At 38.1% G+C, this 26,786-nt stretch overlaps 1 protein-coding gene across 9 annotated transcripts in view; it reads left to right on the top strand.

Annotated features, from left to right (window-relative positions):
• The window catches only part of ptprt (protein tyrosine phosphatase receptor type T), a 293,148-nt gene extending 277,046 nt beyond the window's left edge, over nucleotides 1-16,102 (top strand). For 6 of the 9 annotated variants that reach the window (XM_086150165.1, XM_086150164.1, XM_086150163.1 and 3 more), the window contains 7 exons: nucleotides 333-482; nucleotides 2,087-2,260; nucleotides 2,341-2,472; nucleotides 3,751-3,876; nucleotides 7,503-7,666; nucleotides 14,502-14,637; nucleotides 15,621-16,102. In XM_086150165.1, the coding sequence (XP_086006291.1) occupies nucleotides 333-482; nucleotides 2,087-2,260; nucleotides 2,341-2,472; nucleotides 3,751-3,876; nucleotides 7,503-7,666; nucleotides 14,502-14,637; nucleotides 15,621-15,674 (936 nt within the window). In that variant the 3' untranslated portion in view covers nucleotides 15,675-16,102. The remainder of the gene's footprint in view (nucleotides 1-332; nucleotides 483-2,086; nucleotides 2,261-2,340; nucleotides 2,473-3,750; nucleotides 3,877-7,502; nucleotides 7,667-14,501; nucleotides 14,638-15,620) is intronic. The other 3 variants (XM_086150167.1, XM_086150166.1, XM_086150161.1) reach the window with 1 other exon arrangement.
• The last annotated feature ends 10,684 nt before the right edge of the window (nucleotides 16,103-26,786 follow it).

The raw sequence follows: 26,786 nt of genomic DNA, 5'->3' as shown, positions 1-26,786 counted from the left end.
ATGATATGAGTAATGAGTAATGATGTCAGAATATTAAGGTACTTTTATACTTGAATACATTTACAGCAATACAGCACCATATTCATAATAAGCACAAATAACATAATAATGTTACGGGAAAAGAGCCATTATCATTTTAGTAAAAATATCCAAATATTAGGAAAATAAAATTCTAATGTTGTTCTCTATTTTGTATTTTTGATTCCCATCAGAACCCTTATGCAAGAAAGGCGTCTCCTCCTAGAGCTCAAGATACAACTTTAATATCACAACAATAAACTTAAACTTCAAACTTAAACTCAATGCACGCAAATGTTGTTGTTCTCTTGCAGGAGCAGTATGTTTTTGTCCACGACGCCATCTTGGAGGCATGTCTATGTGGGAACACTGCCATCCCTGTATGCGAGTTCAGAGCCATTTACTACAACATCAGCAGACTCGACCCGCAGACCAACTCCAGCCAGATCAAAGACGAGTTTCAGGTCACTGATTCGCTCCAAAAACTATTTCCTATGCTGTGAATTGATATATGCGGTGGTTAAACCACGGCATACACTTGCCAGCACAACAATAAGTGAAGTGCTCTCCATAAACTTAATGAAAAGACAAGCAAAGAAAACAAAAAAGGGAAATCCATTATCTACCACTTTTCCTGCAGGTTTTTGTGTGAGCATGACTAAGTAAAGGTCTAGAGATTTGGGCCTGATCAAACTAAGCTTTTACTTTGAAATGATCGTCTAATATTGATTATGTCTCATCTGATGGCTTTTTAATTTCAGAAAATATTATACATATTAAATACACAGTGGGGAGAACAAGTATTTGATACACTGCAAAATTTTTCAGCTTTTCCCGCTTGCATAGCGTGTAGAGGTTTGTAATTTTTTTCATGGGTACTCTTCAACTGTGTGACGGAAAATACCGGGAAAATCACTTTTTATGATTTTTCAGAAATTAATTTGCATTTTATTGCTTGACATAAGTATTTGATACGTCAGAAAAACAGAACTTAATATTTGGTATAGAAACCTTTGTCAGCAATTACAGGGATCAGACGTTTTCTGCAGTTCTTGACCGGCTTTGCACACACTGCAGCAGGGATTCTGCCCACTCCTCCATGCAGATCATCTCCATATCCTTCAGGTTTAGGGGCAGTCGCTGGACAATATGGACTTTCAGCTCCCTCCAAACATTTTCTATCGGGTTCAGGTCTAGAGACTGGCTGGGCCACTCCAAGACCCTACTGAGGGAAGGAGGTTGTTGGAGTGGCCCCTCGGGGTTGTACTCATCCTTCTTTTTCCTCCAAACACGATAAGTGGAGTTTAGACAAAGTTTTTTGTCTCATCAGACCACATGACCTTCTTCCATTCCCCCTCTGGATCATCCTCTGGATCAGATGGTCATTGGTAAACTCGAGACGGGCCTGGACATGTGCTGTCTTGAGCAGGGGGACCTTGCATGCGCTGAAGGATTTTAGTCCATGACAGTGTAGTGTGTTACTAATGGTTTTCTTTCAGACTGTGATCCCTGCTCTCTTCAGGTCATTGACCAGGTCCAGCCGTATAGTTTTGACCTGATCCCTTACCTTCTTCATGATCATTGATGCCCCGCGAGGTGAGATCTTGCATGGCGTCCCATACTGAGGGAGATTGACCATCATCTTGAACTTCTTCCATTTTCTAATAATTGTGCCAACAGTTGTTGCCTTCTCAACAAGCTGCTTGCCTATTGTCCTGTAGCCCATCCCAGCCTTGAGCAGGTCTACAGTTTTGTCCCTGATGTCCTTACACAGCTCTCTGGTCTTGGCCATTGTGGAGAGGTTGGAGTTTATTTGATTGAGTGTGTGGACAGGTGTCTTTTATACAAGTCATGAGTTCAAACTGGTACAGTTTACAGTTACAGTGGAGAACAGGAGAGCTTCTTAAAGAAGAACTAATAGGTCTGTGAGAGCCGCAAGTCTTACTTGTTGGTAGGTGATAAAAGGTGATTGTTTTAGATTCTGCAGTGTATCAGATATTTGTTCTCCCCACTGTATATGTATATACTTTATATATAAACCTAAAGAAAATGTATCTCTTGTCATCAGACTCTAAATATAGTCACCCCTAGAGTCCGCCCAGAGGACTGCAGTGTGGGTTTGCTACCCAGAAACCACGACAAAAACCGTAGTATGGACGTCCTGTCAGCTGACCGCTGCCTGCCTTTCCTCATATCCGTTGATGGCGAGAGTTCAAATTACATCAACGCAGCCTTAATGGACGTGAGTGAGTTTATTTCATATGTGTGTTGTTTTTATCGTGCTGTTGGTTTATTCACGGCCTGGCTCTCCTCGACCTCTAGAGCCACAAACAGCCAGCCGCCTTCATTGTGACCCAGCATCCTTTGCCAAACACCATGGGTGACTTCTGGAGGCTTGTTTTCGACTACAACTGCTCCTCCATTGTGATGCTCAATGAAATGGATGCGGCTCAAGTATGGACATACACACAAACACACACACACAACATTGGTTTCTTTGCTGTTTTTGTAATGGTCGTTTTGGAATCCAGAACTCCATGATTGTGAATGTGCCCAACCAAGTCACCCCCTCCAGTTTAACTTCATTCATTAAAATCACAAAGTAGAAACAGCAATTACTAATTTATGGCCAACAACAAAAAGGCTGTAGGGCATCACTACCTCACCTTATTTGAATTCTAGACACTTATGGAATTGATCTGGAATGTAAAATGGACTAGTAAATAATGAATGCCTCTTTTTATGTCATTCAATATGCTCAGAAGGTATCTACTGAGCTACTGTAACATTTGAGGTACAAGCAAACCTTGAAGGAGTCATTTCCTAACAAGATGGTTAGGAAAAGGTTTTTTCTTTCTTTTTCTTTGTCTTTTATGTATTTTTTTAGATTTTATCTTCCTCTACTTATGAGCTCTTTAATGTTGGTCTATTCTATTACTTAATTGCAATATATATATTTTTTTTTTTCTGAATGTAGGATTTAAACAATTTGGATGTATGAATGAATGTAAAGCCAGATACAAAAATCAACTGCATTCTCACATTGAAGTAACATCCTTGCAAACTTGTGCTGCTGCTCTTGCATGTTCCTCATCGGCAGACTCTTTCTCTCCCCAAGGCTGAATTACTTTCAGACTTGAGAAATTCACACAAATCTTCACTATAAAAATGGATAATTTCCATCATCTTTCCATTATGACTGTGTAAATTGATGTCTCAGATTGGCGCCATTGCGCTGATGGGATGTATCCAGGTAATCACACGATTTTAAAATGAACGTGATCTTTTTCGGATGAAAGAGAGAGCGATGTTTCTCTTGCACCTGCAATCAAGACCAGATCAACGCAGGGATGGGGGGGTGGGGGGTTCCTCCAAAAAAATTTTACTTCTAAATTTGTTAAGAGAGGATATGTCATTTTGTGAATATGTCAAATTTGTCATTGAAGAAAATCCGCCCGATATTATCTCACAGAAGAAGCAGCTATTGCAACATTGTCTGACAGCCAATGTTAGGTCTTTGCACTTTCATTTTCATAGAATCTTATATCAACGATGCAGAAAGTCCAATAACTTGGAAATTTAATGTACCTTTAAGACCAGGTATCTCTTATTGTCCATTTAATGTTAGGATATTACTCATTTTTGCAGTGAAAAAGAAACTAAGCCACATGCGGGCGTTCTTGTTGTTCATTTATGGTCGACTGACAACTTTTGTTGTCTCTGCCCTCTCAGTTATGCATGCAGTACTGGCCAGAGAAAAGCTCATGCTGCTATGGTCCCATTCAAGTGGAATTCATCTCAGCAGACATTGATGAGGATATCATCAACCGCATCTTCAGAATCTGCAACATGGCCCGGGTATGTCTTGCTTTCACTGTTGTCCCAGTTGTCCCATATTCGCCCAGTTCACAAACGTGTTTCACTACCCAAAAATCACTGAGGTGTCCTGTTGGAGACAGCAGCATGGAGATTTCCATGTAACCATGGCTGACCCTTGAGTTGCTCCATTAAGACCGAGGCCTCAGGATAAAAGTTCTGATGTCTGATAGTATCTTGAGAACAGGACAGGATAAAGAGTGTTACTATTAAAAACAATTACACGTTTTGTTATCTTTTGATAGGAGGCATATTTAACAGAAATCCAATTTTATTTACTGTATCCTCTGGCAATGCTTCCAATGCATACAGATTGGTCAGTCCCAATCTCGCTGTTCATTGGCTCCAGACAGAAACCATAGAACTGTGGTTTGGTATGGATTTAATAAGATCTCCTCTGTGCTTTGCAAAAGAGACTAACTTGTACACTTCCTTGTGGCGCTCACTTGACTTTCCACCGTTCCATCTGTGATTTTTCCCTTCTTGCTTTGTTGTAAATCTCACATCATCTTGAATCATTGGGACGTGAATCCTATACATGGGGATGTTTACATAGAACTACATGCAAAACTAAAAAGACCTATAAAGAAGTGCAGCTGAAAGTTGTCTGACAATTTTGAGTTTAATCTAGCTGGTGTGGATTCCATTAAAGGAAGCTTTCAAACACTTTGTCTCAACTAAAAGAAAGCAAAAAAAAAAAAAATAAGACAAAAAAAATGTAACTTTTTAGTTCACAAACACTCCTTAGTACAGCTTCCTAATAAACTGCTGTGGTAAAGGGGTGATTGATGTCTCAACATATAAAAAAGAAAATAATAAACACCATTGTAGCCATTCAATCAAAATCTGTGAAGCCCTGTAATCTGAAGACAAGTTCACTGTCATCTGAATTAGAATTCATTCAAGCCATGCAGACTCCATTGCTATGGCAGAAAAAGTAGGAAGGAGAAAATTGGAATTTTGCATCTACCCTCCTCCTCTTCCTCATTCTCTCCCTGGCGTCTCATTTTTCCGCCAGTTGATAGTGCTACAACTTCACTGTCAGTGTGCTCCGGCCGCACCTAACAAACTCCCCCCACCTCTCCATAGTCTCTCACACATCACCGGCCGAGCGTGAAATGGCCCATATCGTCCCGACAACAGCATCTCTCACACACCGCGAGACCCCGGCTGAGTCTTTACCACCAACCACTAATCCACTGACAGGGGAGGGGGGTATAGGAAAGAGAAATATTAAAAAAAAAAGAGGCAGATAAAAAGAGAAATGAAAGTCCCAAAGGGAGGAAATGTAGATGAAAAGAAAAACTAATTTGCTGGAATGTTGTCATTGTATGTTTGCACACGCACACATGTAAGTGTTTCTCTCTCTCTCTTTTTATTTATTTTTTTATTGTGCAAATGTTTGTGTGGCGGTAAATCAGTCTGACAGTAATGGTGGATTTTGGTGTTATGGCAGCAGTTGCCAGCTGCCGCGGGCCAGCCAAGCACAAATAACACACAGACGAGTAAAAAAAAAAAGGAAAAAGAAAAAGCTTTGCCATGAAATTGAATTAAACATAGGATTTAAAAAAATAAGATTCTATTCAATTCTTTTTAACAAACTCATTAACAAAATCTCAGGCCGCGAACATGATATATGGTTTATGAGTCAGTTTTTGTGAGTAAATAATTATTCTAGCGGAGAGTAAAAGACAAGTGTGAAGATTGCAAGCTTCTTTTCAAAAGCAACACCTTGGTATAATTCTTTATCTTTTATCTCTTTATCTCTTTATTTCATTCTTTATTTATTTTTTGGTCAAAAGAAAAGTCGCAGTTTAGCTTTCTTTTTCTTTTGTTATTATGGTTGATGTACTTATCTTTGAAGTAATAACACTTCTTTTTCCTTTGTTTTCAACTGTTTTTTTTTTTTTTTCTTTTTCGTTACGATGTCCATATGAGTAAAATAAAAACATTCCGTGGGGTATTTTGTACTAAGCCAAGTTTCAAACATAAAGCACTGTCAGGTCAAGATGAATGTTGCAAAAAAAATTGCGTAGGCTTTATATTAATGGACCTTCAGAGTATATATGACTTTCACTTCCAGATTTACCTGGATTTTGAATGATATGAAACAACCAAACCAAAAAAAACATTACTTGGGTTGGTTAAAGCTATTTTTAGGGTTAATGATATGGATACATTGGGCCTCTATTGATACCAGTCCCATAGGCACATCCAAGTTTATGTAACATTAATTTTAAGATTATTTTTAAATTTCCTTTTATATCCATTCTTTTATTATTTATTAATTTTGAAGGACATTAAAAATCTCTTTAAGATCGGTTACAGTTGGGGTTGAGATTTAGGTTGGGGTTCATGTTGGAAATAGGGTTAGGGTTACGGATAAAGTAGCCTTTCCATCAGTGTCCCTCTCAGGTTTTTGCCACAGTCACTTGCAGATTCACTCAATTTTCGAGGCAAATAAAAACAATGTCATTGGGAGTTGTGGATGTTTGGATTACCATAAGGGAAAGGGTTGGCATTGGGATTATAGATAAGGTTGAAGCATGCTTTCCATCAGTGCCCAAGTTAGTGCCTTTACTTGCAGATCATGTTTAGGAAGGAAATGAAAAACAAAATAATCAAAATAGTTTTGGTTGGTGTTTAGGTTTGCATTAAGTTAAGGTTTGGGTGATGGTTCGTGTTAGGGTTACAGCAAGTGATAAAGCTGGGTTTAAGGTTAGCATTTAGTTCAGGATGGGGCTTCAATTACTGCCAGTCTCAAGTTAGTGTTCGTTTCACTCATGGATATAGCCACACACTCATACACACACACGCACATGCTCATTTGCACACACGCATGCACACACAAACACACATATACAAATTTATAAATATATATATATATATATATATATATATATAAATATATGAATATATTTTCTCAATACCAGTCCAAGTCAATTTTCCCTTGCAGATTTACTCAGATTCATAAAGGGATATAAAAAATTTGAGTTAGGATATGGATAAGGTGGGCTTTTCATCAGTACCATTACCAAGTTTGTGCAACTTTCACTTGGATCCATCTGGGTTGGCGGTAGAGTAAGGTTTACTGTTGGGCTTAAGGTAGGGTAATGGATAGGGTGGGGTTTCCAATGGTAGCAGTTTCAATATATAGCTTTGGCTAAGTTTAGGCTAAGGGTGGGTTACGTTGGGGTTTCCAAAGAAAAAAAAACAAAAAAAGAAAAATAATTATTAAAATTCTTATTATTAATTAAATACATTAAAATGTAAACTGCTTTGGGAACAGATAACACATCATGTGCGTATTTTGTAAAGCGATAAATGAATTTGTGTTTTAGCTAACAGATGAGTGTTTGATGATCTCTGATGAAATAAAACTTACCATTTATGAACATTTATCAGTGAAAGCTAAAGAGCAGATGCCAGGCTTCCTCAGAGTGGAGGACACGTGACTTCAAATTTGACTTACAGCAAATATGACTTACTAGAAAACGTGGCTTGCATAAATTTTTTTGAAATCCGAGCTTTTTGTACCACTGTTTAATTGCACATTAAAAATTAGTGATTGTGACTATAATCCCAAACCATGTGACCCCATTCTGCAGCCACAGGATGGTTACCGCCTGGTGCAGCACTTCCAGTTCATTGGCTGGCCAGCCTACAGGGACACGCCCCTCTCAAAGCGCTCTATCCTGCAATTGGTGCGAAGGCTGGCCAAGTGGCAGGAGCAGTACGACGGAGGGGATGGCAGAACGGTTGTCCACTGTCTGTGAGTCCTGCGCAAAACAACACTCACACAGACATACAGACACATACACACCAATTAGATTATCAGTCAGAGTTCTTCCAGACAATCCCTTCATCTGTTCCTTCATGTTTTTTTTTTTTGTCTGCTAACCTAAACCTTAATCAAATGTGTTTTATTTCATATAACCTAAGATATATACTGTCTCTTTTTAAATTGAATTGTTAATTTATTCCCTGTGACCCCATGTTGTATAATTACCAGTAAGTGAGTAAGACGAGACTAAAATAAAATGCAATGTAAAAATAAAATCATGATAGATGATTAACTCATAAACCATAATTGTATGAACAAAAACATCCATCAATCAAAAAAAAATAGAAAACAAATTATGACATAGTTTAATGTATTTGTTTTTTTTTTATGTATTTAAAATGTCTTAACTTAGAAATCCATAATTAATTCAGTTGGATGGAAGAATCTATTAGGTGTGATGTTAAACTGGCTGACGCACTTCTTGACTCCACAATGTGACTTGATACTTCTATGAGTTATTCAGTATGTAAAGAGTCACTGCGTCTAATTAACAGTCCTTAAAAAGAATAATTACACACATGAGCATGAACACATATTTGTGAGTCTTGTCACAACACACACACACACACACACAAACAAATCCAAACACGGTGAGCAGCCGAACAAATGAGGTTGATAATGAGGGAGGGAAACACAAGCTGTAAAATCTATAGAGGATAGATTACAGGAAACTTCATGTCGGCTGCCTCTGGTGTGCGCGTGCACACACACACATACACATTAACACACACACACACACACACACAAACTCAGACTCTCGCGCCACCTTACTAATCACACTGATATTCATCCAATCAGCTTCCTCTGCCACAGCTCGCTGGACCAATCCAGACTACCAATGATTTGTGGTTGACCCTGCCACATTACATAAAAATGAAAAGAGGAGAGGATGGGAAATAATGTCTAATTCTCACATTATTTCTCAATTCACATATTTTCATTGGTTTCCATTAATTTCTGGTTTCATCAAGGAAAAAAATGTAAACATGTAACAGTATAAATACAGATGAAGAGCCACACAGTGGCAACACAAATCCAAACAAACCATTGATTTGTATCTTTTCTATTTCTTTCATCAGCCCTTTGTTAATTTGTATGTTTTTTTGACTGTTGCACTTGGGGTCGCCGGGGATACAGGGGTTCGCGCTTCCGCCTCACAGCAAGTGGTACCCTCGTCCAGTTCCCACCGGGGTGCCTTTCTGTGTGGGATTTGCATGTTCTCCCAATTTCTGAGTGGGTTTCCTCCTGAAGCCCAAAAACATGCTGGAGTTCAGTTGGAATTAATTGGAGAAGAAATGCCCAGATGTGCAAAGAGACAGTACATAGTTGTCTGTCTCTTTATGTGGCCCTGGGATCGACTGGTGACCAGTCCAGGGTGAACGCCGCCTCTTATTTAAAAGGAAAGCTGATATAGGTTCCAGCACCCTGGGACCCTAAGTGCAGGAACATCAGTAAATGATTGATCGATGGATGGATGTTCTACTTGTTGCAGTCATTTTGCCAAATGAGGAATTCAACAATTTTCTTTTAGATTTGTAATGGCTTAAATTAAAGTAAGTATGGTGTGGGAGACCAACACAAATATGGAAGGGAAGTGGCGTAGAATGCTGTTTAATGATGGACAAAAGGGAAGCTACGCCAATATACTGAGCCAAACACACTTTTAACATATGATCAAACATGTTAGAATATGAATTCTATGTCTTTTTACTTTAGGACACCATGTGAAAACTTTATCCCATTGCAACAGCAAAAAAGGGAGATTGTGTTCCTCATATCATTGCTCAGAACTGAGGCAACAACCCTAAATAAATTTTCTAATAGTATGAGCCCAAACCTGCCTAAATTAGCTGACTGTGGATATTCCAGATATGCATCAAAACCAGCGGAGATGATAGATATAACAATGTTATAACGCCATTCACCAGTGAAGTCACGGAGCAGAGAAAAATAAAATTACTTTAACTGAGAATATGATTGTCTATCTGCTGATATTTTATTTGCCAGAGTTTAACTATATCATCAGACATTTTGTCCAAAGCAATGTCATTTCAGCATTGTGCCTGTAAAGACACACTTGGCAGCTAATCAACTGCAGCTATTGATTTCAGACCAGGTAACACAAGAGATAAGGAGAAACATGATGGTTTAATCAACAGCAGGAGAAATTGTATTATTCTTCTTGCTTCTCACTCGTCCGGAGGGTTGGCTTGATGGTAATTTGATGCTAAACACATGTTTCATATTCAGCAGAACCTGCTCAAGGGTTACGAGCTGCAGCTGTCTATATTTTATACCAAGTCCACGTGTCCCTTATTTTTGAAATGATGACCATGTAAAACTTTCCAAAAAATTTTTTTCTTTTGTTTGTGAAACACTTTTATGTGAAAGTAAAATTGTAGCTTAGTTAGTTACATTTATTTTGCTTTAGTTATATTATTTGTTGATTTTAGTAATCATTGTCTTAAAATGAACTTAATCGCTTTCTCCTCAAAAGAAAGAAATGGAGAGATGTGAATGTATATGGTGACATAAAACTGTAAAAATGCTAGCCACTGTCATATTTTTTGAGGAAGAACCAGCTGTGTTATTGTTTACTGCCTTGGCCCAAAACACATAAAAACTCCAAATTGTAAAGTAAAAGAAGAAAAAAGAAGGTAAAATTGGAAGTATTCAATGCAGATACTGCAAGCATAATCACTTTCCAGCAACAACCTTAACCCTAAACCTAAGCTCTAAGCCCCAACCTTAAACCATGAACCTAGATTTAATCCTGTCCCTAACCCTAACCACAAGCTCACCCTTAACCTACCCCCAAGTCCCCCAAGTCCTAATCCTATCCTCAACCAAAACCCTAACCTTAAACCTGACCTCATCCTAACCCTAATCCTACACCTAACCCTACACCAAAACAACCTGAACTCTAACCCAACCCCAACCCTAACCGAAACCACCAACCCCGCCCTAACCCCTAACTCTACCCCTATACCCTATACCCTATACCCTATACCCTATCCCTAACCCTACCCTAACCCTTCCTAACCCTAACCATTGTGCCTCATCCTAAATCTAAGCCTTACCCGTAGCTTTAATCCCTAATTCCCAACCCTTAACCCTGAACCTCTTACTCCAAAACCCAACCCAAACCCCTAACCATTAGCCTATCACCAACTCTAACCTAACCTAACCTAACCTAACCTAACCTAACCTAACCCTATCACTGAAAAATTGTATATGTTAATAGAGTTAAATTATTTTTCCTGCTTTCTATTATTTGTTTTTTTCATTCCTTTATTTCATTGTGTATTTAAAGACTCAGTTGTTTGACAGTTTGACACTGAGGTTAATAAGGAGCCCAATGCATCTTGAGTATTTCAGTAAGACATGTGGAACTTATTCAGTTGCTCAGCTCTCACTGCCGGCCGAGTCTCGATCTGCATTGATTTTCTTGGCTAGGCTGGTTGTTCTTCAGTAATTAGGTTCATCATCGGGCTGAGATATAGCTGACAGCGCTGATGTAAAATTGATTTTCCGTGTTTTGCCTCACCTAGAAATGATGTTTTCAAAAAAAAGCACAAAAAAAAAAAAACAACAAAAAACATCTTGTCATGAACTGAACTTTCATATATTTTGCTGCAGTGTTATATTCCTCCCAATCCCTCAAATCCCATTTATTCTGAAATTAGACTTTTAAAAATATTCACATGCTTATTTCATTCCCACTGCCTAACTATCCAGCCGTAGGAGTTGGGAAAACCTTAGCGGCTTCAGTGTGGGGATGTTGAGCCATCCACCTCAGGATGGCGTGACCATAGATATTTGATTATGCAGTTAACTATTTGTAAGCGAACTTGATAATGACAGGATTCACATATATTTCAGGAACGCATGAGATATAAAACATAATCAAGACATAATCTGTGTGAAATTGGTATAGTAATTATAGTAATTCAGTGCATCATTGTTTTTTTTTTATTATTATACTTTATTTATCACTTGCAGGGAATTCCTCCCTGCATTTAACTTATCATGAAGAGCCATGAGTAGTTAGCAGTCACTGTGCATCACCATGGGAGCAGTTTGGGGTTTAGTATTTTGCTCATCAACACCTCAACAGGCTAGGAGGAGCCAGGAGTCAAACCAGGAATAATTGGTTCCAAGGACCAGTGGTCTATCCTCCTGCGCCGTGGCCCCTCCTTGTACCTATATTTGGTAACTTTACTTTGATTAACAAATGAGTTGCATCCTTTCTGTTGTTAAAAAGTAATCATGGCTCCATGAACTTTTGTGGTTCTATGAAGATCCCTTTCACAATTCCTGGACCATATTTGTATTGAATCAGTCACTAAGGCAGCTGCCATCTGCAAGGTGAAACTATCGCCTGGATGGTCAATAAATACAAACAACTCAAAAATCACAAATCAGGTTGTATAAACTGTCAAAATACAAAGTTAGCTTCCTGTACTGTAACACAAACCACAGTCATCAGAGGTCAAGGTAAAGATATGTGGTACAGCATCATGGTGCAAAACTAGGAGCAATCACTGTACTGCGGAAGTTTCAGAATAACAAGGATTCTTTGTTTGCTATAGATGTTGGAAAACATTACATGCAGCCCTATTATTCATTGCTAACATGTAAGAACCTAAGCGTTAGCATGACATGAAGAATAATAAATCAATTTGACAAAACTGTAAGTACCACTGCTTTAGGTGCACATCACTAGCAAATACCCCAAAACACGGTTTCTTACATTTGGTGTCAAGGTTAATACTTAACCTTTAAGTCCAGATGTTCAATTTTGGCTCTTATGATGACAATGCAAAATCATGACAATGTCAGGTCAACCATTTGACCTTGTATAGGATTTTTTTTTGATGAAAAGGATCTTGATAGACAGGGTTTCACTACTGTTAGAAATACAACTCTTAGCTTTAAGTGTGCTTATCATAGCTGGGACTCAATCAGGAATTAGGGGGGAACCTTCCTGTAAAACAAACTTTTAGTCAGTTTTTAAATAATTTAGTACTACTTAACCATAGATGGAAGTTGTGTACTTGAGTCCTTTGAAAAGTTATTTAATGAACACCGGAAGAATTAGCTTGAAGTTTGCAATGTGTAAGATCCAAGTTCTGAAGGAGAAGTGTAATTCCTGGTACTGCTGAGTTGATCTATGGTTTGGAATTAAGTGGTTTTTTTTTTGTTGTTTATTTTAATACTAGGGTAATTCAGCTGCAGATAAGAGAGCCTGCTGATTGGCACATAAATACAAAAACACACAATGCAAAGTTTGCCAGTGCCCTTTTCAATTATGTTTACTTCCATTATTTTCCATTTTGAGTCTTTATTAACTAGCGACTCTCACAAAGATAAGTGGGCTGATAAGATCATCTGCTTAGTCCCACTTGCTGAACACCACATCCTGCGGGTTCAAGCTCAGATCTTATTCAGAATTACAGGGTGTTCAGGTTGGATTCCGAAGATAAAGATAATAGCATAATAAACAGTAAATTGATCTGTTCTTTGCAATTAGCCTGCCAAAAAAGTATAACTGAGCAAAAGAAGATACAATTAAAGTCAAAAATAACAATCTTAAAGGCATTTATTCAAATTTCTAAAAGCCATTTGCAGAACATGTATTTCTTTTTTTGATAGGCTGACAGCTCAATGTGGCATGATGACATGCTGTCATTCTTTGTCCCATTCCCCCTCACACAATACAGCTAATATTCCAAATGTGCCTCTTCAGAGACTGAGTGCACTGTTAACCACATGGAGTACTTCCACTTTCCTGCCAGCACACTAAGAGAACTACATCCCCAGTAATCTCGATCATCTGTTTGATTAATCCCATTGGGATGTCAAAGTAGTCAGAAAAAAACATGAACCTCTTACTCCTCCTCGCAGGTTTTTTGACTTTCCAAAAGAGCAAGTATTCTTTGTTTCTTCCAAGTGCCTATAAGTGACCACATAATGTCTTTGCGTATTATATGTATTTTCAAATCTGATGCAAATACATCCCTAGATGTTACAAATGTGTATTAAAAGTTTTGATAACGCGAGGGAAAATGTGCTAGTCCTCATATAAAAAAAAACAAAAACAAATGCATCTGCTATGAAGCTGTTTTTTCTTAAGACTTGCACTTAAGACTTTTCATAATACTTTTCTGAAGACTTTATCGTAAAAAAAATCAAGTGATATGTCCATGGATACATCAAAGGACACATCATAGAACTACATCCAGAACCGCATTAAATCAAACCCAGTTAGACAGATTTTGTCTTAAAGACATAGACTTCGGGGGTTCTGGCAGCAAACCAAGGAATACATGCCCATCACGAAGTGGGCATGAGGTTTTATTAATTCTGCTCAATGATCTCTCACCTCAGGGCTCACTGGGTTCACGAGTGTTTTCTGAAAGGCCAGTGGTGTCGACCTCTGCAGTTTCAAACACAGAGGACTGGGCAGAGAAAGATAAATACAGTATATATATATATATATATATATATATATATATATATATATATATATATATATATATGTATACTTTTTTTTTCTAATTCTATTTTAAAGTTCTGATGTTACGAAAGGAGCAAAAGCACGTTTCTGGTTTTCAATAGATGCGGAGAAGGAACAGGGCATCAAAGAAGCTCCTATAAAGTGTTTTCATGTTTTTAACTCTACCTCCATGTCAACGACATTGTTTTTTTTCTGAAATAGAGATAACAAGGGAGTTCTTTCTCCTTCCTCTCTACTCTGCAGATCCGGCGGCGGGCGCTCTGGAACATTCTGTGCCATCTGCAGCATCAATGAGATGATTCAGCAGCAGAACATTGTAGATGTTTTCCATACCGTCAAAACACTGAGGAACAACAAGACCAACATGGTGGAGACGATGGTGAGGACCCGGCTGATTGACAGACAGTTGTGATCACACGCCAAAACTGTGGAAGGAGATTTAAATATTTTATTGTGCCTTTTCTCCACATAAAATGGACACTTCTTGCACAGAAACCTATAGACATCACAAAACTACTGTTATGGGTTGTTGCCTGATATATGTTCTTTGCTGACACCATACACATGAAGATGTGTATGGTTATAACACGGATGTTTAGTCCGTGTCTCTAGCTGCACATCAAGTGCCAAACTTTAAAATTGTCATTCACATTCGTGTGCCTCCCATGGGCTCTGCACTGAAAATATTTCCCCAAGCTAAGCAGCTAAAGCTTTGTTAGCTTCTAGATTGGATGGGGGGAAAAGTAATTCAGTCTGCTATTTGTTCTTCACTCTCCAATAAGTGTCCCATCAAATGAATTGTTTCTAAAATTCAAATGTGTTGTTAAATTGAAGTATTGATTACCCCGGAAATAGGATTAACTGCGTGGTAGGTTAAGTCTTTTGAATGTATGTAGTTGCCATGGAGTGTTGCTTTTAAGGTTTCCCCTGTACCTTTGTCATAATTTAGGAGTAATTGTTGCACCTCTACCCATCAGACATTGGCGACATTGGTCAGGTGTTTGGTTGGTGTAAGAAAAAAAGGAATGACTGCATGCAACGTATTTGTATGATGATTAAAATGCAAAAACATTATCATTATTGGATTAACACCAGCAGACAAATTCAATGAAATTCAATGAAACTAAGCTCAAGCCACAAAAAAAAGAAAAAAAATGAATATAATGTTTTATTTCCATTGAAGTAAACCGACAATACATATCTTTATGTTTAAATATGCACAGATTTGTCGGTGAGCGTGATTGTTAGAAACTCCCACATTACTGTCAAGCAGAAAGTGCCAGTGATGTTCAGCCAGCAGCAGTGAAGAGTGTAATATTTGCTTATCTTGGATTTCTTTTTTTGTTTGTTTTTCCTCTGCAGGAACAGTACAAGTTCTGTTACGAGGTGGCCCTGGAGGCCCTCAGCTCCTTCTGATCCATCCCTTGTCCAAAAACTGAATTTTTCTGATTGACCATCAGCGCTGCTTGCCTGTCACCCTCAACACAACACAGGGGTGCACCAGCCCAACCTGTGGTGAAGCGTGCCTGTGTGCGTGTTTGTGTGAGTGTGTATGTGTGTGCCTGTGTGCATGTGTGTGTGGGGGGAGAAAGGGCATGCTTGCAGGGCATTTATCTTATATGTGTGCCTGTGACAACACACAACCCTGTACAGATGACTGAAAGAGGAAAAAGAAGGAGCTGCAAACACATGACCTGGTGGTTTTTCCTGTGGATGTTAACATCAGTCAGACCCAAACCTTTTCATGCTTGTACAAAGAAAAAAAAAAAATAGAACAAAAAACAAAACAAATATTTGTTGGAAAAAAATAAAACAGAAAATGACATGTTGAAAAAAAAAAGAAACGCAAAGTCCCCCCTCCATCCTCTCTGCTGAGCTGTGATGTGATTATTGTACAGTATTTCCTTTTTACATATTATATTCTATGCCTTGAATGTTGTCTCCCTCTGAAGGCTGGATGCACAACTGGATGATTTCTTGTATGTTTCGTTTCCTGGGTGATGCCTTGATGCCATTGACATCCTTTGGATTCAAAATAATCCCTCGGCCAGATTAGCTGAAATATGGCTGAGTCAGTCCAAAGTTAATTTAAATGAAACACAAATCTGTGCTCTTTCAGCGTCAGTGCCTCTCCATCATCTCTGTCAGTATGTATTTTTAAATAAAAAAAAAGACTTAGAGTGAAAATAACAAAGGGATTCACTCCTAAAAGTTAAATTAGAGGAATCAAGACACACTACAGGAAGCTGGGTCTAAATTACACAGTGTGCATCCACCCTTGCTGTATATAAGATTAGACAGCCACACTCAAACAAACAAACAGACGCATCCAAGATGTGTCAAAAGGTTATCATTTCCAAACACTATCAGACTATCAAAAACTATTTTCAGCCTGTTGTGTTGTGAAATTACAAAGAATTGATTATATTTTGTTATTTTTATTATTTATTTATTTATCACGTATTTGTTTTTTTTTGTTTATTATTCTTATTCGATTTCAATTTGACACTGTTTGGACTGAGCTTATGGAGCTCTAGTTACAATACATGTAACAGGAATCTAAAAAAAAAAATTGTCTTATTTTCATATTAATTTATTTTTACAAAGTTTAATTTGTTATTTTTTGGGCTGAGGTAGCTATCATTCCAGATTTAATTATTTTATTAATTGAATTTTGGCTTTTGTACATTCAAAAGAAAAAAAAAAAATGGATTCTATGTCATCAGATATCAGCAATGTCCCCCAGTTAGGTGAGCAACAAAAGAATGGAAGAAAAAAATCCAAGAGAGAAGGAACCCCAAATCCATTTCTAATGGTGAGTGTATTACATGGCCAAAATAGAACAAATTAAATCTCCATTGTTCAGCCAGGGATTTGTCAACTGCTCCTCACACACTGAGAATAACGTGAAGAAGAACGGATAAGCAGATAATAGATTGAAAACGTTGGTGAAGAGGAAAACCTGTGTTTACGGAGAAGCGTAACAATTGACCTGACAAGTCACTTGCTTTTCTTTTAGGATGTTAACAGCTCTTAGAATCAAGGATGCTTTCCTCATCTCTCTCCAATAACCTATTTATTCATCTATTGTAACCATAAAAATAGGGATCCCCTGAGAATCTTTTCAACCTGTCTGAGGATACAGATCTCTGGGGGAGTTTAAACACAAAACGCGAAACTTTCGTTAACTTTCGTTAACTCTCCATCTACAAGAGAACGGCGGTGCAATGGCTGAAAATGGAACAATATGAAAATGGGCTCCGGAGTGGAGAGATTTATGGGTACATCTTTTTATTTATTTCTTTTTTTTTTTTGACAAATGAACATGACATATTATTCTTTCTGTTTATTAAGTAATTCATGGATTATTCAAATGCTAATACATTTATTCATGTTTTCAGGTATTTTAATTTAATATTTTATTCATTTTTGCTTATTTACTTAGAGTTTTTTTGGGGGGAGTTCTTAAAACAGCTCTGATAGTTGTGGTGTTCTAGGTCCCTTTAGAAAACAAAAATAGAACAGGAACAGGCAGAGTTCACACTGCAGGATTTTAAAAATCATAATAGATGTATGTTACGTGCTGCTCAAGGTAAGAAGCAGGACTCTACATTCGGAGTTACCCCCCCCCACACACACACACACAAAAAAAAAAAAGAAAGAAAAAACAGCTGAACCAAAACCTTGATTTTATATATTATATATATATATTTGTAGGTCAGGTTGTTCCTTCCAGTTCCTTAGCTATTGGAAGAAACCCCCTGGCTAGCTGCTTGCTTGATAATCTTTAAGCAAGGTCAGCAGTTGTCTATTTGGCAAGCAAGCTAGTCTAATTTGTTTTAAATCTATGCAGAGGGGAACAAATAAATATCTACATAGACTACATAGACATATGAAGAAATACAAATTCTCCTCAACCTGAGTTTTAAAAAAGTGTTTGGAAAAAAAAATCCTGTCCTTATCTGCTCTCTGACAGAGAGCTGCTATCATTTTTATTTTGTGTGTATGGTTAAAGTTTACACTTCCTCTTGCTACCTTAAGGGATGGGATGTGCCTCTGTCTTCATTTTTTTTACTACAGTTCAGTTTATCAAGATAATATTGGCAACCAAATTATCTGTATTTGCGGAAGGTTCATGCAGGGCACTTGCTAGTTTGCATGTTTGTTTCCCATGTGACCTTCCATCTTTAGCAGTCAATTAGCTGTCCACTTTTCAATGAATCACCACCTAACTATTCATGTTTTTATTTTGATTAGTTTATTTACTTTTAACATTTGTCAAATCTTTAAGCTGAACTTCTTTAGCGTGTGAAACACTATGTTGTTTGTGGTATTTCATTATTTTTGATTCTTTTTCGGTCAACTGATCGATTAGGTGAAAAAATGATAAGATCAATCATTGACAAAAATAACTGTCATGTAATTACTTGTCATATATATATAATTTGTTTGTTTGCTTGTTGTTGCTAATCTGTGACTTCAGGCAACAAAAGTATGTAATGAAAGATTAAAAAAAATAGATTGGTTTCGCCTACAAGTACAACATTCGACAGTGTGGATCCCACGAGCAAAGTTGCCCAAGCACTTTGGGTAGAGCTTTTTCTTGAAATACCAGCTTGTTCCATTGTAACAATAATAATAATTATTATAATGATCATAATAATTTCTCTTTTGTACATTACCATGAAATATGTATAGTCGAACAAGGTGTAAGAATGTTGAACTCGTCAGAGCTGCACCAGCATTAGTAACTGCTGCATGCTCTCACATGGAAAATAGTTACTGAGTTTCCTGTACAAAAAACAAGATTTCATTTAAATTTCAATATTAAAAATCAAACCCCTCCAACATTAATGACACAAACACAGTGTTAAATTGTAAATATTCCCAAAGAGCCTGTGAACTCGCTTGGTTCTACGGGGATGTGCTCATACAGGGTGGAAGTGGTAGGCGGGGGGTGGAGGGTAGGGATGAATATCACAAACAGAAGCTTTCTGATCAAGAGCTGAGTTTTCAAATGTAGGTCCCCTGTGGAAGGACAATAATAGAGATAATAATTTCTTAAGCCAGGATAATACCATTATTTAGGTCAGTCTGTCAATTCATGCCAGTTCAATTCATGTGTTCATCTGGAGAGGTGACCACGTTCGCAAGGTTCACACTGGGAAAAAGGTCTGAGCATCGGTCATTGTTGCCAAATGTTGAGCCCTCTCTTTATTTCTTGCCAGAGTGCATTCAGACTCATTCATGGACCTATAACAATGATGACAGCAATTCTTATGACATAATAATTATAGAAATGTTTACCCTTAATTTTGCCGAGGCTTATTTATCAGTTGAGTGTATTTCATTTGCTTTATTTTGTTGCTTTTGTTTATGTTTTTTTTTTTTTTTTTTCTCGTCTGTACTTTTGTCTTATTTGAAAATGATTTGTCCATGTGTTGTTTCGATCTGGTGACGCCATTAAGCATCGGTTGTTTAGTTGTTTGAAATGTGGTTTCAAGTAAAAATAAAGGGACCAAAATGTTGAATGTGATACTGTTCACTCTCTTTCTTTGTACGTATCTGTTTAAAGGGAATCTTAAAAAAGATCTGGAGTTTTTTCCCGATTTCACAGCATAAGGGATGAATATGAGGGGAACGCCATGCCTTTGTCCTAAAAATTGCCTAATATAGCTTTGTAATCAAATGCTATGTGTTAAAGATGAGGCTTTGTGTTCAACTTGTCAAACAATGTCACTGATTATGTTGTAAAGGTTGAAAAACACCAGTATTGTCAATAAGTGTTAAATTTAAACCCACTTTTCAAATCGGTATCTGCAAAGCTAATTTGAAAGCATGTTTTTAATGTTTGTTATGAATGCATGTTATTAATCAGATCTGAGCACCGGGGTGGTTCCTGGTTCAGTTCCAACTGTTTTTTTTTTCCATTGATTCTGCGTGTCCCTGCTTGCCTGAGTCCTCCATCCACCTCCTATAGTCCAAAAACAATCAGCAGGTACACTGAAGACTCCCTTTTACACCTACAGACAATTTAGAGTGAATGGTTTAATATCTCTTTCTACGGTCCACTGACTGAGTGCTGAATGGTTCAGGTTAAACCCTGGGACTCACTCCAGCGTCATTGCAACCCTGTGTGCAAAATAAACTGTATAGACAATGAATGAATGATTTTTGTTGGAATGGTTAATCACAACATCATATTATTATATTCCACATTTGTGGCTCTTGTGTAACGAGCTTTGGGAGGACTCCTTCAGATCGATTCTTCGCTCACATCAATGACATTTTTTTCGTGTGATGTTTGAGGAGTTTTGTTGCCATGGTTACTCAAAATTCCACAGGATGTCAGTTGACAGTCTTCATTTGAGAGGGCTATCGTACCTGGGTACCTGATAATAATAGTAATTTATGAACTACGGATTTAAAAAAACATCATCTTTTTTATCTTGAGCATACATTGTGTATGCTCACAGCGTACCTTTTCTTTACGTGAGCGTCAGCTGATCCCAAAGTGGATCTGACAGACAGCTTCCCTCCAAGGAGCGCCTTAGTGCTCCTGATTGATCGTAATAATGCCGAGGTACAGGCCTTGTCCTTGGTGCCGACGCTAATCGCAGCTCATGAATATTTATGTGCTCCTCAGGAATCAACCAGCTAAATAAAGGATGAGGCCGTTGGCTTCTGTGGAGATCGCTGATTGATTGGTTGGGGAGGGTTAGGAAAAAAAAGCCCACAAAGTCCTCAAAGTTTTATTTTTTGTTTTATGTACCTTCACTAGAGTGGGTGTCGTGTGACAGAGAAGAGAAAACAGCAAACATAATATTTGTATTTATTTTTGTTCATGCATTAAAAGGGCTTGCTACCTCAAAACTAGTCCTCTAATTATTTATTCCTTTAGATGTTTTATTTTCTCGGTTTGCAATTACAATGTACTGTCTTACACATCAGTTGCAACTGGCTGATTAAATAACTCAATTGACTTTTGACGTTTTTTTTTGTTATTTTGACGTATGCAGCTTTCTTTTTATATTCAGGTAGAACCAGGGCATTACTAGATGTCTAAACAAACAGAGACATCAAATATTTAGACTAAAGTCTAATATAAATATACTTTCTGTGTGTTGCTTAGTAACAATAGAGGACTATAGATATTATTATAGGTTTTCTTCTTGCTTTTTTTTATGCCAAAATAATGCCCAAACATTCATTCATTCATTCATTCTCGGTAACAGTTTTCTGTATTTTCTGGTTCACTGTTTTGGTCAGGGATGAAGTTCAAACCGAATGGGTCAGCTGTCAGTCAATCTCTGGGCCTTGGGGTACTTGTTCCCCCTTGCCAGAAGAATTTATAAGTTATTTCCTCAGGTATTTTCTTTTTGTGGTTTTGTGGTTTACTTTTTGTGGTTTACAGATGCACGTATGCATCCAGCTGGCTGAAAAAAAATATTGGACAAGTAAGACTAAAACCCCAAACTTGCTTTTTCTCAAAACATGTGCCTTAACGAAAACTGCAAAAACAACTTTCGGTAACCTTTTGACTAACAATAGCAGCAAAAATCAGCACAAACTACACAAAACAGATCTCAGTCACATCACCGTTTTTTTTTTTTTTTAACAGCCTATGCATCTCAACTTTTTTTTTACATTTTTGAGAAACTAAAGTTTGCCAAGAACCTCATAGTTGATGCCCAGATTTTTTCTTGTCCAGCAGCAGCAGCTACATTTCCGATGTCGTTGTGACCCCAAAGCCTGTCCCGGTGCTTTGTGTCTTTGCTGTCGGCCTGCAAATTTGTCTCTCATCTGTCACATCTCTTTCCTCACTCTGTTTTCTCCTTTTGTTCACCTCTGTTTGGGGCACAGTTTGTAATGAGTTTGAAAATGGGACCCATTCCATTTGCTCTCCCTGAAAATGAAATTATCCAGGGGATGGTGGGGGAGAAGGGGTTTGGAGGTAGCACATCTTCCGTCTCTGACAGGATTATTAATGTAATGTGTCCCAGATTGGTTGTAACGAGGTTATTCGGGATCTGAAGCGAATCTTACGTACTTCGATTGTGCTGCGTTTGCACTTTTTCAGGAAATCTGATTTTCCTAGTTTTTCTCAGGATTTTCTTTTTCCTGCCTTCATCTTTTTGAACCTTTGATGGTTTGATCTGGTTACAATCATGTTTGCTGCAGCAAAACCTACTGCTTCTATCCAGGTTTTCAAAGCTACAAGATGTAAACATTTCAACCTGCATGTGAAGTTTACGTGCTCTTCCTGTGTCTGTGTGGGTTTCCTTCAGGTTCTCATGCATCTCATGCCTCTCAACCAATGGTAGCCTGGATATGCTCCAGGACCCCCATGACCCAATGTGCTTCAGCTAACAAGGATGAGAAAATTAGAAGATATTTACAAAATAATTATTGCTAATAATTTAGATTTGAGCTTTTAAAGATTTTAAAAAATATATATCCAAAGAGGAATTGAGCAAAAAACAAAAAAGAAAACCTGGCATGAGAAAGGAAGACTTTTTCACACAAACTTACAAAGACAGATGTGGGAATGTTGTCTTAACCCACACTCACACACCCACTAAAACACACACACACACACACACTCACAGACACACACACATGGAATAGCAGAGGGAATCCAACATCAGAGGCCTCTTAGGACTCTGCAAAGCATTTTGTATCGTCAAAGGGCTTTGAGAGAAGACAAAATGACGTAGTCTCTTATCAATGAAGAAGAAGGAGAGGACTTTTCATGCCGTGTCACTAAGATGGAATTTTAAATCAGACAAACATCATCTAAGGCTGCACTTTTGTTGCAAACCAGAGGGCCGGTCACCCTGATGAGCCAAGATCTGAATGAGAACAGAGGAAGAGGGGAGAAGAAAATACCTGATGCTTGCTTCCTTTTTGCTGTGGAAGACTAGTGCAAAATGATCAATACTTAAGTAATACTTGATACAATTTTAAAAATGTGCATTCACTTGTATGTATATGCTTGCGTACTATTGCAAAATGTATATTGATAAATAATTCTAATGAATCGTTATTGTCCCCAAGTGAATATGAGAGCCTGAGGAAAGGTTCCACAAAAGCAGGGCTGTTCGATTGCCAGCCTGCAGGCGACATATGGCCCAGAACTAATCTCCAAGTGGCCCAGCCTGCTATCCAGCCAAATAAGCATTGAGCAACATATTTTGCAGCATTCTACAATGTAGAAGTTTTGATCTATGTTATGTTTACAACAGTTTCAGACTCTAATGATGTAGGCCCTATACTATTATTACACACTTTAAATGCAACTAGCCTATTAACAGTCAACCAGCAATTAGTAGTGACAAGATACAAAGCCTACAATATGTCCTCTTCATCTCTGAAATGTAAAATTGAAAATGAAAACTGTTAGTTTAACCCTGCCCCGACTGACAAATACTTGTTCAATCTACTCTCCACTTCAAATACAAAACCAATGTCTGATTTGCTAAGCGTGCATTGAGGTACTCAGAGATTACAATGTCTGGAGGCACCACTCTGAGAAACACCAGACATTCCTGATGAATTGCCCGCAAGGGATCCCTGGGGAGCTTGGTAAAAGTGCAGTATTTGATAGAATAGAATAGAATAGAATAGAATGCAACTTTGATCGTCACACAGTGGGGAAATTTCAAAAAATTGTATCCTACAGCTGGAACTGTACCACTATGGAGCAGGCACACACAGCTCTAGAGTCCCGGCTGCTTCTTACTGTGTTTTGAGGATATTAGAAAAAGGAAAATGCCATTTATGAATTTGAAACTATTAAAAATGTATGCTGGCAGTTTTCAATGAAGTCATAAATGGCAAGAAAATGTAAATAAGTGTGACAGGTGCTATTAAAAATGTACCCATGTTATACATGTCAAACATCTGCTGTATTGAAATTCTACCTACACTAGTATTTGAAACTTAACTTAACTTAACTGAGCAAAAGACACCTGATGTAGTTTTCTTAGCAATGGTTTTTCTTTCGTTTTTTGAGGATTCGGCAAATGCTTCAGAGAAACTGCTTGGCTTATTGCCATTGGAAGGACAAACAATTGGTGAGATAGTCTTTGAGACTACCAGAGATACCAGAGATGTTGTGTAAAGTAGATGGATTGCCTCGTCATTTGTGCACCATTACCTCTCAGATAACATAATTACACCACATTGTCCATTGGACAGAACTGTGTGCAAAACTTGGCAGGGGACTTAAAACAATAGTGGACAGAGGGATGGCTAGAATTCCCTTTATTTGTTCATCAACGTCACTTTTACTGCAAGCTACTGTTAGAAAATTCTGCCGAGCACCACGACATGCATTTGGACAATGGCATCAGGTGGCTGTCCAAATGCAAATCTATGAGGTTCTGTGAACCCTGAAAGGAGATTAAGAAAAATAAAATGGAAACACAAATGAACTGCAGTCTGCATGACAACTTCATAGCCAATATCTTCTTTCTGGTTGACATAGTCAAATACCTGAATGACTGAGACAAAAACCGTGATCGATCTTGGTGAACAGATGTGCCTAAGTCAGTTTGACCTTTTCAGGGCTGACTTGAGCAGATTGCTTCATTTTCCCACACTCTGCAAAAGCATCTCATCGCCACCGCATATAACCAATGTGATGATAGATTTCATCGTGAAGTGAAAAGAGAACTCTGCTAATCGTCTGGATGGCCTTGATCTGCCCACAGATGTAAGGGGCTTTGTCAGAGATCCATTCACTGTTGCTACAGCAAGGGGCTCATCCACCAGAGCAAAAGAGGTTTTCCCCTCCATAGACAAAGGAAAGTCATGTTGGAGTTTGTGGACATACAGTCATCTGCATGTAGAGCACAAGAGATTCATACAGACAGACCTGTGAAGTTTTGGAGTGATGTTAACAAGCATCAACTTCCTAACATTCGAAAGATAGCCATCCATGTGGTCAGTATGTTTTGATCAACGTAAGCATGTGAATCAAGCTTTATAGCATGAACTCAATGAAAAGTAGCAATTTACAGTCCCTCTCTGATAGCACTTCTTCACCAGTGTGTTCGAATTGCACTGCCATCATAGGAGCCAAAAATCACTGCTCTTGTTCAGAACAAAGAATAAAATGTCCCCCCTTGAGGAGGTCAGCAGGGTGATTTAGAATCTGTCCTTAAAAAGAGATCCCTGATCGCATGTGGGGATTTAAAACGATCTGCAATAGTGGATGTGCAATATTTGTCACTGATATTCATGTCTTGTCGCGGTAAGTTCACTGAAAGTTTTGACAGATCCGGTTTTATTTAGCCAAATGTTCTTTGCAAATCCAAAGCTCCGTTGTGACCAGAATTTCAAAAGGGAAACTAATGTGATTTCTACTACTGTGAATTAGTTATTTCTACTACTTCTACTACACTGCTCAAAAAAATAAAGGGGACACTTAAAAAACACATCCTAGATCTAAATGAATGAAATATTCTTATGAAATACTTTGCTCTTTACACAGTTGAATGTGCTGACAACAAAATCACACAAAAATGATCAATGGAAATCAATTGTATCAACCCATGGAGGTCTGGATAAGAATCACACTCAAAATTAAAGCGTAAAAACAAACTCCAGGCTGATCCAACTTTGATGTAATGTCCCTAAAACAAGTCAAAATGAATCTGTGTTGCTTCCTGAGTGTACATTATGATTTCACAGAAGTGTGATTGCCTTGGAGTTACATTGTGTTGTTCAAGTGTTCCCTTTATTTTTTTGAGCAGTATATTTCTCTCAGGTCTTCCTCTAGATCCCCTGCCTGATAGGTCCAATTCCAGCATCCAGCATACCTCCAACTCTGAAGATTTTCTTCAACCTGTTCCCTGCTCCAACTATAGATCATAATGTCAACTGCACATATCATGGCCCATGGAAATTCCTGTCGAACCTCATCTGCCAGCCTGTCCATCATCACTGCAAACAAGTGGTGTTTGTCCACTACTCTGCCTTTGTCCTCTTGATCTTTCTTGTCACCAGAGTCATCCTACAATCCACCATCCGATGCTGTATGGCTACACTCTCACCTACAACTCCTTTGCAGTCACTGATCTCTGTCAGGCTACCTCATCTATACAAGATGTAGTCTTCCTGCGCTCTCCTACTTCTGGTCTTGTAAGTTACCCTATGTTTTTTCTAGTGTGTTCACTATAGCCATTTCCATTGTTTTTGTAAAGTCTACCACCATCAGTCCCTCTGTGTTCCTACACAGGGCAGGTCACATCCTACCTACAGGGCATAGCCACACACAACATAGAGTGGTAGTCAGGAACCTTTTTGACTGGGAGCGCCATAAAAGCCAAATATTTCTAGATATATTTTATTGGGAGCCATATAGTATGTTTAACGTATTATGAATCAAATATGACTTACTTTTAATGCAACCTCTGGTGCTGCATGGATTTGTTCCGCTTTTATTTGGCCATTTCATCGATGCAATTTTATCATTGGATATTTGACATAGCGCAGATCCAAATGTAAATGCAATTCCTCTGT

The sequence above is a fragment of the Fistularia commersonii genome, chromosome 7 (genome assembly GCF_037954325.1).
Source record: "Fistularia commersonii isolate RoL2024-O1a breed Wild chromosome 7, RoL_Fcom_v1.0, whole genome shotgun sequence".
Taxonomy (NCBI): domain Eukaryota; kingdom Metazoa; phylum Chordata; class Actinopteri; order Syngnathiformes; family Fistulariidae; genus Fistularia; species Fistularia commersonii.
The sequence above is the reverse complement of the archived record's forward strand: the minus strand, read 5'-3'. Positions and strand labels throughout refer to the sequence as shown.